General features: G+C 47.3%; 1 protein-coding gene across 2 annotated transcripts in view; it reads right to left on the reverse strand.

Moving 5' to 3' along the window:
* The window catches only part of MIPEP (mitochondrial intermediate peptidase), a 164957-nt gene that overhangs the window by 101832 nt on the left and 49298 nt on the right, over positions 1 to 13827 (reverse strand). For both annotated transcript variants that reach the window (XM_049646712.1, XM_049646711.1), the window contains exons 11-14: positions 6951 to 7104; positions 5405 to 5482; positions 3265 to 3469; positions 869 to 978 (exon numbers count right to left, since the gene is read on the reverse strand). In XM_049646712.1, the coding sequence (XP_049502669.1) occupies positions 869 to 978; positions 3265 to 3469; positions 5405 to 5482; positions 6951 to 7104 (547 nt within the window). The remainder of the gene's footprint in view (positions 1 to 868; positions 979 to 3264; positions 3470 to 5404; positions 5483 to 6950; positions 7105 to 13827) is intronic.

The raw sequence follows: 13827 nt of genomic DNA on the forward strand, positions 1-13827 counted from the left end.
GTTCATGCTCTGTCTCTCTCTGTCCCAACAATAAATAAAAAACGTTGAAAAAAAAAAAAAAAGAAAAGAAAAAGAAAAAGAGTCACAAATAAAGGTGGGTTTGGAGCCTTTTCTCATTCCATTCATTCCTTCTAGTGCTTCTCAGGAGCTAGGCAAGATTCTAAGTGCCAAGGATCCAAAGATGACTGTAATTTGACACCTGCACTCAGGGAGGCACAGTCTCAGGGAGAAACCAGTGACTGACGGGGTATTTATAATCAAAGTTCTCAGAGAAGGAAAAGAAGATATTTCGCAAAGTATGTGTGGACAGTTCACTGCACAACATCGACAGTTACGCTTACGGCTAACTCATTACAGAGATCTCTCATTGTCCTCCTACTTCACCGATTTTCTTAATCTTTAAACTCATGCTTCGAATCCAACTATTGAAATCGAAACCTTTTCAGACCTACGGTGCAGGGCACGATGGGAAAAATGGGCAACGCGGTTCGGTTTTGACAAAACAAAGGAACAAACAGAGGCATAAATGAAAGACGAAAGGAAGAGCGACGGCTTTTCTGAAGCGAGACAGGTTGGAAGGCCTGTTGTACGGTAATCTTGTTTCCTCCTCCGGAAAACAGGGACCAGGCACTTTCCTCAAGGGATGGTTGTGAAGGCAAGATAGGCTCTCAGCCGATAAGAGAGAGCTTGTCAACACTGTGGTCCTAGTGGCTGGCAAAAATAAAAAAATAAAACGAAAACTAAAAATAAAGTGGAAGGACTCTGGTACTGAGAGGGTGACAGTCCTGAGGAGTCCACGCTATGCATGTCAGGAAAGCCGCCCCCCCCCCCCCCCCCATGGACACGACGTAGCACTGTGCTCCCCTACCTGCCCCGTCTGATAATGTCTGGCAAACTGGCTAACCACTCGGTGGTCATTTGCAAAGTACTCCATCAGAATAGAAGGAACTTCAGCGAAGTCAGTGGGGCACCTGGTCCCTAAAATGGGGGGAAAAGAAAAAAAAAAAGTTGGCATGAATCAAATCAACATATTTATCTTTCTTTTTATGTACTCTTTTAAAACTTTTATGTGTACTTCTGATGAAGGTATGATAAGATTTAATTCATTAAATCAATATTTCACTTCTATAAAATTATTGTACATATTTGCAGAAAAGCTTATTATAATCCCATATATTTTCCTATATATCAAAAGTAAAACAAAATATTTGCACAGCTGGATAAAACACCTTGTAAAGCCATGGCTCACACCCTCTACAAACAAATCTGTCTTCAGCTCTGCTTGGCGATATAGGAGACACAAATTAAAACATTCCTACAATTAATGTACCATTTGTATTTAATTTGCTGAATTCCACCACCAAATGCTTTTATCCTTCACTTATTTGTCTGTTGGCTGGTTCTATTCCCTATGCTGTAATTTTCATCTCCATGATTTATTTTCTAAAATTTTTTTTCATGTTTATTTTTGACAGAGAGAGAGAGAGAGAGAGAGAGAGAGAGACAGAGCATGAGCGGGGGAGGGGCAGAGAGAGAGGGAGACACAGAATCCGAAGCAGGCTCCGGGCCCCGAGCTGTCAGCACAGAGCCCGACGCCGGGCTCGAACTCACGGACTGTGAGATCACGACCTGAGCCGAAGTCGGACACTCAACGGACTAAGCCACCCAGGCGCCCCAATGATTTATTTATTTTCTAACTGGAAGCTCATACCTCTAATCGTTTCTCCTATTTCGCCCATCCCCCCACGCCTTCCCCTCTGGCAGCCACCAGTTTGTTCTCTATGTTGAAAAGTCTATTTGTTTTGGGGCACCTGCGTGGCTCAGTTGGCCGAGCGTCTGACTCCGGCTCAGGTCATGATCTCACGATGCGTGGGTTCGAGCCCCGCATCGGGCTCTGTGAGGACAGCCCGGAGCCTGGAGCCTGCTTCAGAGTCTGTGTCTCCTTCTCTCTCTGCCCCTCCCCTGTTCACGCTTTGTCTCTGTTTCTCAAAAACAAATAAAGGTAAACAAATTGAAAAAGAAAAGTCTATTTGTTTTTTAGATTCCACATGTAAGTGAAATCATCTGGCATCTTTCTGTGTCTGACTTATTTCACTTAGCACAACACTTTCTAGTTCCAACCATGTTGTTGCAAATGGCGAGTTCTCCTTCTTCATGTCTCAGTAATACTTCATTGTACACATATGTATATATATATATATATATATACCACTTCTTCTTTATCTATATGCTTCGTTTTAAGAGTATTTTTTTAAACCACTGTTTGCTCCTTGTAACAAAGTCAATCCTCAGTGAGAAAAGCAATGTTTTAAACTTAAAATTACTTAAAGCAACAAATCCCGTAAGAACTTTTTGGTGACATTTTATGATGCTGTCCAGCTCATCTATAGTCTTGTCAAATATCTTCTCCTTCCCCCAAATACTGTATTTACAAAGTCAGTTAATAAACACTGAATGGCAGCAATTTAGTAGGTGACCTATAGCTGACCATAAAGGATAGTGAGCTTATTAGAGATGAGACAACAGAGAGGAAAGTCTACACAGCATATCATCAAATATGGCCACATTACCAACATGAAAGGCTGTCATTTTATATACGGGGAAAGCATAAGAAAAATGAAAAGTACCTTATCATACTTTTTAAACAGGCTTTAATGTGTTTTCTAACTGATTTTGGAGACAAAGAGGCAACATTCTTTCACTTACTCACTAACTCTGTGCTAGGTACTGAAGACACATGTATTTATTCACACACACACACACAGCCAAAAACTTAAATTCCAGGGGCGCCTGGATGGCTCCGTCAGCTGAGGGTCCAACTCTTGATTTCAGCTCAGGTCATGATCCCAGGGTTATGGGATCGAGCCCCAAGTCAGGCTCCGTGCTGAGCGTGAGCCTGCTTAAGAGTCTCTCTCACTCCCTCCTCTGCCCTCTCCCCGACCACCCATACTCTCTCTCAAAAAAAAAAGAGTGTCCAAAAACTTCAATTCCATATAGAACATGATAAAATGAAAAAGGTGCAAACTCAGAAGACACTGGCATAATCCTCGGTCAGAACTGTTAGCAAGGGAGGAGAAAAATGTACGATGATCAGGTTGTGTAACAGCTGGAAGGGCCAGGTGAGGCAGCCTGCAGTAAATGACCAGCGGACAACATTAAACGACCGGTTTTCTGAATGAGGAGCCTTTTTCCCCCCAGTCTAAATAAACGACATGCTTTTTTAAAGGATCGTTGTTGAACAGAAGTCCCCCCTTCGTGGCTCACCAGTGACGTGCTGGTAACGAGTACGTCCCAGCATAGAATGCATGGCATGTCCCATTTCATGGAAAAGATTTTCCATCATTCCAGGAGTTAATAAAGTTGGTAAATTCCTTGAGGGATGGGGAAGATTCAGCATAAGAACTACGACTGGGAGCTGGTAGTCTCCGTCTTCCTTTAATCTGCCTCCACGGATTGTAAAATGGCAGTCCTTAACGAGATAGAAAACATAATTAGACGAGAAAGTATTAGGTAATCTGAATATAAAATCACACCAAGGTGTGTGAGTTCCAATTTTAACTTAATTCTGTTCTCTTTATTTAGTTACAGACACTTTTCCGAATGCTTACTTTGCTAAAATTTTAAGTTTTCTAAAACACCAGTAATACCCTGAGCTTGTGTTGATTACTTCATTCATTCGCTCCAAACAGATCTATCGAGGCGACACTATACCAGATGTTGGAGACACAGTCATCAGAGAGTTTAGATCCACACCCTCAACTGTCCACGGGCAGGTGGGTAGGGACGGACATTGAGCTACTACTTGGGGTGGGTGCTGCCATTAATGTTTACTGAGCTCCCTCCACGCGCGTCAGGCGGTGACCTAGGAGACACTTCTCACACCCGTTGTCTGTGTCACTCAGAAGTGATGAACTCTAAACTGTCACAAAGCAAGGAATTTGGAGTAACTTCCTCTAACGGGCTGAGAGTCACAGGCACTGTGTCACTTATTCTTCACAATAACCCCATGAGGCAGGCATCTCATTTTTCAGAGGAGGAAAAGGAAAGCGAAGTCACGTGCCCAAGGACACACAGCCAGGACTGCTGGGATCTGAATCTGTGTCACCTGGACTCTGGCCCCACCTTTGACACCTACATCAGATTTGCCTCCGTGAGCTTCTCTCCCCCCTGTCAAATCCCAGAGCAGCCCCCCCCCCATTTCATATGCGCATAGCTATTCAAATGCACTAGAAAGTGTGAACCGCTATTCAAATATAGGGCACCGTGATCTCTGTTATAACTTAAAACCTCAACTCTTGACATTTCCCATCAAATTACCCGAAATTTGAGGCTAATTAACCGGCAAACCTGGAATGCGGCGAAAGGAAATGAACCTCACGTTTTCTTTACAAGGCGTGAACTGGTGGCTGATAAGGTTTCCATGTGGGCATATCTTCTATAATTCTAAACTAAGACCCTTGTCAAGTATGAAAAGTAGAAAAGAGCGAAGGCTCTAGTCAGGATGTCTGGGTTCAGGGGTGCCTGGGTCGCTTAGTCAGTTAAGCATCTGACTTTGGCTCAGGTCATGATCTCACAGTTTGTGAGTCTGAGCCCCTCGTCGGGCTCTGGGCTGATAGCTCAGAGCCTGGAGCCTGCCTCGGATTCTGTGTCCCCCCCCCCCCCCCCACCCCTCCCCTCCCCATGCTCTGAGACTATCTCTCAAAAATAAAATAAACATTAAAAAAAAAAAGAAAGAAAAGAATGCCTAGGTTCAAGTCCTAGCACTTCTAGCTGTGTGGCGCTGAGCAAGTAACTTAACCTCTCTGGCCTGTTTCCCCATAATGTCGGAGCTTAGTTCAAAAGGTTGAGATGAACATTCAAAGACACCATGGCTGGGATACAGAAGGGCTCATAAAATATCCGCTGTCGTTATAACCGTAACCCAGATAAAAATGGCAGACACAGGCGTATGTAATTATTTCCATAACCTTTATTACCTTTAAATTCCTCCCTAATTTCAAATTTATATACTCAGTAGCGGGGCGCCTGGGTGGCTCAGTCGGTTAAGCGTCCGACTTCAGCTCAGGTCACGATCTCACGGTCCGTGAGTTCGAGCCCCGCGTCGGGCTCTGTGCTGATGGCTCGGAGCCTGGAGCCTGCTTCCGATTCTGTGTCTCCCCCTCTCTCTGCCCCTCCCCCGTTCATGCTCTGTCTCTGTCTGTCTCAAAAATAAATAAAAACATTAAAAAAAAAATTTTTATATACTCAGTAGCTACCGTTAATGTCTTCTAAATGCTAGGGAAGTACCACACTGAAATGTGTTCTAAATGTTAGGGAAGGAGAAAGGTGAGATGCGGAGCGCACAGTGACACGAAAGAACTGTCAGTCCCTTCCAGAGAAATGGGTTTATAAACAAAAGCATCACCTGATGTGGCTTGCCCGCTCGCTGAAAAAAATCACAGTAAATGTACCCCAACAATCCTTCGGATTCATGAACCACAGCCTGGAAAAAAATTACATTCAGGGGTGAATCAGAAACTAACAGTGGAAAAACATCCCTAATAAGAATCCATATATAAAACCCCCATCGCTGTGACCACGTCCACTCGGTTAGACTGTACATCCCGCATCATCTCAAACTAGATTCCGTTTTCTCCTCCTCTCTCAGAGGATTGTGATCTGGGGATTCTGTCAGGAGAGGACACCTCCTTGTTCGAGCCCTTCATCCAGACCGCCAGCGCCCTACGCCACGGCCACCAAACCCCGCTCTTCAGACTGTCCACAACCTCCCCATACACTTGGGGGTAAGCTCTGGCTGGACAGCGTTAGACCTCCATCTCACGATGCGCATTTATGCCCCCACATGTTAACCCCTGAACCCAGACACGACGAAAGCTGGCTCCTGGCTTCGGCTGAAGACCAGTAATGTCATTTATGCCCCTCCCTCAAACTGGGCCTATAAAAGACGCACGGCCTGTGGAGAACTCGACGGCTGGCCCCCAGCTCGCCTCGTCCGCCTTGTCACAACTTGAGGGTTCTGCCACGGGGAACCTCAGCTTTACGCCTCCCAACCTTCTCCTTGCTTGCGTTTTGTCCTTTCACTCCTGTTACCGGTTTTTCTTTTACTCTATCTCCGCACTTGACCGGCCTCCGCCACTCTGTGAAGGACGCACTCCACAAACAGGTAGTTCGGGGCGGTGAGGAAGCGTGCTCCTACCCCACCCTTTCGCTTCCATCACCGCGCCTAGCGCCTATCTCCCGGAAGGCAGCCGGGAGCCCCTGAGGTGGCGTCCTTCTCTCCACATACAGGGAAGGGAGCAAGTGTGGGACGCACACAGGCAGGAAGTCAAACGGCCTAACAACACAGAGCCTTGCTGACAGACAGATAAGTCAATACCGCCTCATAATCTTAAAATGAGGAAAAAATAAACATATTCACGTCTCAAATACAGGGGGCCCTAACTGGAGAAGGGTGGACGCCAGGCTCGAAGTTATTACCAAAGAAGTCAAACCAGAGCACGGGAGAAAAATCAATATATTATGCAAATTATATATATATACAATTGCTCCCACAAGATGGGAGGGGGGTTGGGGAAAAAAGTACAAGTGACAGAGGCCGTGGATTCTGGAATTAACCGAAAGTGACACCGAGCAGTGCAGGAACGTGGCAAGTAATGACAAATGTCCCTTGAACCAGAATCTGTCAACATACGAAGGCTCAACGTTCCAACAAGCCCCTACGCTCCGCAGCTCTGTGTCTATCGATCCGAGGCAACAACCGATTTTAGAGAAAACTGGTGCTTTGTGCAGTGTCCCCAAGTCAGAAGTGGTGATCTGGATTTTCTGGTGAAACGGAAATAAGGGGAGACAGGCTCCGAGAGGGCAAGGCTCGCTTGAACGTGAAACTGCCAGAAGCTCCCTACCAGGCCCGAGAGACACGCGGGGCGACCCCACGCGAACCGGACGCTTACCAGTTTGCGGACGCCCTCGCACCACACCTCTCCTTTCGCGGGCTGCTCGGCATACAACGTAATCCCTAACAGTCTGCCAAACAAAGTGTTGAGGCCTTCCATGCACGCTCCAAGGGAGAAAAATGGACAATACAAACTGGGCTCGATATTGTACCTGAAAGAAAGAAAAGAGGTTCAATGGTATTTTTGTTTACTGCAGTTTCTTAGGGTAAATCCAGGGAACTCTCCATGTAAAACCTAGGATCATGGCAGCTAGAAAAATGGGATTGAAAACAGAAAGGTAGATATACACACACACACACACACATATATTTTTTTAATTTGAGAGAGAAAGGGTGAGAGCAGGGGACAGGAGAGGGGGAGAGAGAGGGGGAGAGGGGGACAGAGAGAGAGAGAGAGTGAGAGAGAATGAATCCCACACAGGCTCACGCTCGGCATGGAGCCCAACGCGGGACCTGATCCCACAACCCTGAGACTGAACTGAAATCAAGAGTTGGACACTCAACCAACCGAGCCACCAAGGCGCCCTCAGAAAGGTATATTTCTATATCTTTTGAGGGATTTTCAGAAAAAAGGCAGTCCAGTTATTCTTAGTAGTAAAAGTAGTAAGTAGTAATTCTTAGCATTAAGAATAATTTTAGGAGTGCCTGGGTGGCTTAGGTGGCTAAGTGTCCGACTTTGGCCAAGGTCACGATCTCATGGTTTGCGGGTTCGAGTCGGGCTCTGTGCCGACAGCTCGGAGCCTGGAGCCTGCTTCGGATTCTGTGTCTCCCTCTCTCTGCCCCTCCCCTGCTCACACTCTTGTCTCTCTCTCTCTCTCTCTCTCTCTCTCTCTCTCTCTCAAAAATAAACATTAAAAAAAAAAGAGTAACTTTAGTAATGAGCAATTAAGGTAGACACACCATTCTGCAATCTTCATCCCTTTCAGGTTATTTACTTTCACTGACTTAACTAAGCAATCTATCTCAATTACCCACGTTATACACATTCCTTTACGTACACCTACAGACAAATCTGACCAGTCTGAGCTATAATGGTAAAGTTCCCGTTACAAAATATGGCACATTCTAAAAGTTTGTGACTTATATCGAATAAATAGCAAACAAACCCAAAACCTGAGGCATACTGAATGAATTTAAATTTCACCTCTAGTAGAATATTTGTTAGTGGAAAAAAACCTCTGTAACATACATAATCAGATCTTAATTTGTCTGTTTCACTATTATACACCTTAAACGAAGCACAACATACTGGCAAGCGTAGTTATTCTTCACTCGAAAATGACTTCTTATGTCCTCTTCCAACATAAAGCAAAGCACACCAGGATACATGATGCAAATGTCCATTTCTGGGTCATTCAGCCAGGCCAAACTTTACGACCACAGCTAGAAAGAATGGTCCAGAATAAGAAGAGGTGCTTGTTCTGTGTCCCCTCCGTGGAGTTAACAGAACATGTACTTATGGTGACAGAAGGTAGCTGGAGTTGTGACGAGCGTAACTTGTCAAATCACTATGCTGTGCCCCAAAACTACCCGAACTCTTGCGTGTCAACTGCACTTCAATAAAAAGTAATTAAAATAAAAACATATATATACACAAACTTACACAGAAAACAGATGCAAACTTATGCTTACTACTAAATGGGGGCTTGGATTTAGTGAGCAAGTGTAAATTATACCACAAGAGAGATTTTGGCTTCAGAAATCCACAAATACACAACGTAGTTCCTGATCGATTTTTCATAAAAATAGACTCTCGCTGGTGAAAGGTACGTCGGCAGCCCAGTGCCCTCGCTCACTGATTCGCACGCTTGTGCAGGCTGCCGAGACAGCTGCTGGATGCTGGAGGTAAGGAATGGTTGGGGGGGGGGGGGGGGGGGGTGCCTGTAAGGAGCTCACTGTGAAAGAGGCAGACAGGTGGAGGGACCACCCTGGTCTTCCCGGCCTGGAGCAGCACAGAGTAGGTGCTCGAGGTACGGCGGGAGGGCTGAGTGAACGACCCGGACAGCGGGACAGCAAGAGGGGTGATGGCTTCACTTGCGGAGGGCAGCGTAGAGACAGGAAGGGGTCACAGAAAGGAATTCAGAAACGGGAGTCTGCTGGCTGGGGTGCGGATGGGGAAAAAGGGCAGGGTCGAGTAATAAAGAAATTCCAGGGAGAAGCCACAGTATGAAGTCATGAAACAACCTGGTAACTTCTACACCAGGTGGCTAATCAGGAGCGAGTTCAGGATGCTGGGGATAAACGGGAAGAGAGAGGGAGGCACACGTGGGCAGGGTCCAGAGAACCGAGGGCCCCACGCGTAAACCTGAGCGGTTGGGATCTTACATTGTACGCACAGGGTCCCTCAACCTTTTATCACGTACCCCAATCGCTAAAAGAAGTTCTGAGTATTCAACCTTGATATATGTATATTTATAAATCACATGTGCGTGCTGTGGTTCTACTACATTCCAAGACAAAAAAAGATCCATTCTTACAAGCTGAAATAAAGAAAAATAAATCTAAACAGAATTTCTAGTGCCGTATGCCCATACTCTCAGTGAACTGTTTACAGATTGGGAAACGGGAGACTGCCTCCGCAGGCAACAGAGAGGCAATGCGATGCTTTCTGGAACACTGCAAGGTGGACACCGTGGAGGGAGGAATGCAGGAGCGGCGGAGAGAAAAGAATGTAAACTAGGGTCCGAATATGAGCAACGGCGGTGGGGCAAGGATGAAGAGGCAGTTTTCGATTTGTTTTTGTTGGAGATGAAAATGTTCGGTCGGGGCTGTGTGAGCGAGAAAGGAAGGTCTAGAGTAACACACAGGGTGCTGGCGTGAGGAAATGCATGCATGGGGTGGCAGAGTCACGAACCAGAGCACCAGGCACAAAGAAAGAAAGAAAGAAGGGAGTGTGGGTAGGTTTGTGGGAGAAGAAAAGAGGGTGGGGTGCAGTCGGGGGAGAAGGATGATGGATTCGCGGAAAGCAAATTCAGTTCTGGAGACACTGGCTGTGAAGTGCCCATAAGATGTCAGACGCTCAGGATGTTGAAACTGAGACTTGCTCAGGTGTCAGAGCCGTAGGAGAAGAGCAGTCACTGGGGAAGGGGCCCAGCAGCGGATCTTCCAGATGGAGAGACGCAAAGGAAGACAGAGAAGAAAAGTCAGAGCTGTCAGGGCACTGAAAGAAGGGACATCATGGAAACAGGGGAGAAAATGTGTTGTAAAAGCAGGAAACAATGGAGGCTTCCGGTGTCTGGTCCGGCACGTAAGGAGCCTGGAAGGCATCGCTCCATCCCAAAGACAAGAAAAATGCTCAACCAACGAAACATCAACAACTCTTCTTGTATCCAGCAGAGAATTGAGGTCACAAACTGCTGCCCCCCAAATTATAAAGATGCTTGTCTGCTACAGAGAATCACAGTTCAGAGAACTCTCCAGTATATACAGACTAGCACCAAGGAGGAAAATTTAAACTACAATTGACAAATTGCTGGAGGCTCAGTGTGGACAAATCGGAGAAGTCAAAACTCTAGGGAGGCTCCGTTTAAGGGAGGATCCCCATACTTTTATGAGTTTTTACCTCTGGGGGCCCTACCAGGTTCTCACAAGATGGAGAAAAATTCTCCCAATGCTTCCAGCAGGGGGAAGTAAAAAATTGGCATTTTGAAATACACCAGGGCACTGTGTTATTCTTAATAAGGCTGGCCTCAAAAGAAACGATCTTACCAGAGCCTAACTTACCTAGAAGAAAAGAGATATCCAACCCAGTCCCCCTGTCTCATGAAAGCAGAAAAGGGGAACTGAAAAGCACTTGTGAAAGTCAGAGCCCAGGGGCACAGGCTCCATAACAGGCTGAGACCCGATCACAGGACTACAGAAGGCATCCCCTCCCCCACACCCTCACCACCAGGGCAAGTGGGGATCCTGCAAAATAACAGGAAAATACAACTGAAAAACTGCACATCTCACACCTTATTAAGTAGAAGTCTCCAAGGAAACCCAAACACAACATGGGAGACAGAAAAGGAAAAAAAGAAAAGAAAACGTTTGGCCTCTGCTACCGCAGCCACTATAAAAAGCAAATAAAGCCTAACTAACTCGTAGCCAGTGAGTAAATCATACCCAGCTTTCTGCAAACAATTTCAAGTCACGATCAAAGACGAAGGCTACAGCCTGAAGAAACAGAACAAACGTTCAGGTACATTGGAGACGTCAGAATAACCAGATTGAGAATTCAGAACAGCGATGATTGACATGCCAAGGGGTCGAGGGAAATACACAAGATTCATGGGTCGTGTAAACAGCCAGAGGGAAGCCCTAAAAAAGAATCAAGAGGAGACGCTAGAGATGCCTAACAACGTAACACAGAAGGCGGCGGCCTCTGTCCTGCTCATCGGGAGACTGGGCGTGGCCGAGGAAGCCACCCGTGAGCTTGCAGAAAGGTCAATAGAAACCTCCAAGGGTGTGACGCAAAGAGAAAAAGGATGAAGACAACGAGAAGACCCAAAGAATTGTGGGACAGTTACAAAAGAGGTAATGTACGTGTAACAGGAATTAGAGAGGAGCCCGCTTTCAAGCCTTAGAAGGGAGCAGAGCCAGGATAAGGGCAGGCCTTCGTTTGCTGCGCTAACGAGGCAGGGCCCTTCCTGCCATTCCACAGGTCGTCGGCTTTTCCTGCTCTGGCCCACGGGACCGTGAAGAACCCATGGCTGTGTGTGGGCTGCCGCGACCAGTGCCTGATTCCTTTCATATGGTTCTGTCCTCGCTGTCCGCACAGCGCTCCCTCTCTGTGATTCTGTCCTCTGGACTGAAGGGCCTTGGCCTCCATGGCCTCCCGGCTCTAATTAGGGGCTCTGCCAGGGAGACCAGCACGACCCTTGCCGACCCCGCGGCTCGTCTACAATTTGGAAGTTCCTCCAAGAAGGGAGCTGGGGCCCCTGCAGGGGTCACCTGTTTGTCTTCCCTCTTTCAGGGAACGCGGGCTGACATCCGACCGTCACTGCCTCATACTTTTGATCAGACTGTGTTTAGTTGTGCAGGCAGGAGGTAAATTTGGCTCCTGTTACTCAAGGTAGGGCAGAAGTCTCCTTGTATTTGAGGGCGCCTGGGTGGCTCAGGGGGTTGAACGTCCGACTCTCGATCTTGGCTCACAGTTCGTGAGATCGAGCCCCGTGTCAGGCTCCAAGCTGTCGGTGCGGATTCTCTCTCTCTCCTCTCTGCCCCTCCCCCTACTCGTGCTCTCGCTCCCTCAAAACAAATACTTTTTAACAAAAAAGAAAAAAAAGAAGTCTCCTTACATTTGAATTTTAGGACACTTGATGTTCAAAAGGGAACATGAAACGTATACCTTCTCGGGGGGTGAGAAAAGGGAAGTAATCAGGAATGCCAAGGCTATTGCTACGACGTCCAGTGGAGGGACTCCACAGCCGTCCCGGGCAGTACTGTGGGGAACCAGAACACAGAACTAAGATCGTCTAAAGAAAAGAAGGACCTTAGGATCCAGAGGAACTGGCTGGGTCTGGGAAAACACATAAACTGGAGAAGCGGGGCTCCAGAAAATGCTTCCGAGCAGCATGGGCAAACCAGAAGAACATGAGACGTAGAAGCAAAGGGAAGCGGGGGACAGCACCGCCATAAACTCCCTGCGCTGCCCACTGCGCCTCTGGGGGCCCCGCCTCGACGTGACTTTGGATAGAACGGGAGTGCCTTTTTCTAGAACGTGCGAGAGTTTTACTACATGTGGTGGGGTATATTTTTAAAGTTCGGGGGGTGAGGAAAAGAATTTCTGTATCTAGAAAGAGGAGAGGGTACTGGCTAAGAGCACCAGGTTGGAACCAGGAGGCCTGAGTCTGAAGCGTCACCCTATGCCGCTTGCCAAGTGACCCTAAGTGGATTACTTCCTTTACACTATCTCAGTTTGGTCACCTGTGAAGACAGGGATCGGACCACACCGACTTCACGTGGCGTGGAGGTTTCAGACGAGGTAATCCACGAAGCGAAGAGACCAAACATTCAGTAAGTATCGCCAAGCTGATGAGGAGGGAGAACGGAGGAGGCACCCACCTGCGCCCCGTCTGCTGATCACAGAGACCCTCTTCGGTACGGGAGACACTTGGCCACGCTGCAGCCGCGGCGACCACGCACACACCCTGCCGTGGCGGCCCCACGCGCCGGGCCTCGGCCTGGCCAACCTCAGCACTCCGAGAGCCCTGGTGGCAGACGCTTCCAAACTCGGCCCCGAGATTTCTCAGTTACGTGAGTCACCAATTCCGTCTTCTGTGTCCGTTAGCTTGAACTGGGTTTCCATCAGCAGGAACTGAGAGGCTCCTCATGTAGTAGCCACCGTCTGAACTTAATGGCTTTGGAAAAGAGCTCTTATAGGCCATACAGCCCAGATGTTCACATCGGGCGGAGCGTCCTAAGGGCTGTGGCTAACTGGGAGGTCCCTATTTGAGGGCTGGCACCACTAGCTCAAAATGTCACTTGTCTGGGTGAACAAAAGAAATATGAAAATGGAACTTAGTTTTATGGAAAATAAAGGAGTCGCTTATGTGTGATGATACTGAATCAATCTAGACTGACCTTAAAGAAAAAAATCAAAAGGTCAAGCGCAAACCACAGACAGAACACGAATAAACAGAAATAAAAATTAACCACACAGCACTCTAAACTAGAAACTCTGATTTAAAAACATAACTCATGGGGCGCCGGGGTGGCTCAGTCAGTTGGGTGTCTGACTTCAGTTCAGGTCATGATCTCCCGGTTTGTGACTTCGAGCCCCGCGTCGGGCTCTGTGCTGACAGCTCGGAGCCTGGAGCCTGCTTCGGATCCTGTATCTCCCTCTCTCTCTGCCCCTCTCCTGCTCATGCTCTCTCCGTCTCTCCCCAAAATAA

This window comes from Panthera uncia (genome assembly GCF_023721935.1).
Source record: "Panthera uncia isolate 11264 chromosome A1 unlocalized genomic scaffold, Puncia_PCG_1.0 HiC_scaffold_16, whole genome shotgun sequence".
In the NCBI taxonomy this organism is placed as follows: Eukaryota; Metazoa; Chordata; class Mammalia; order Carnivora; family Felidae; genus Panthera; species Panthera uncia.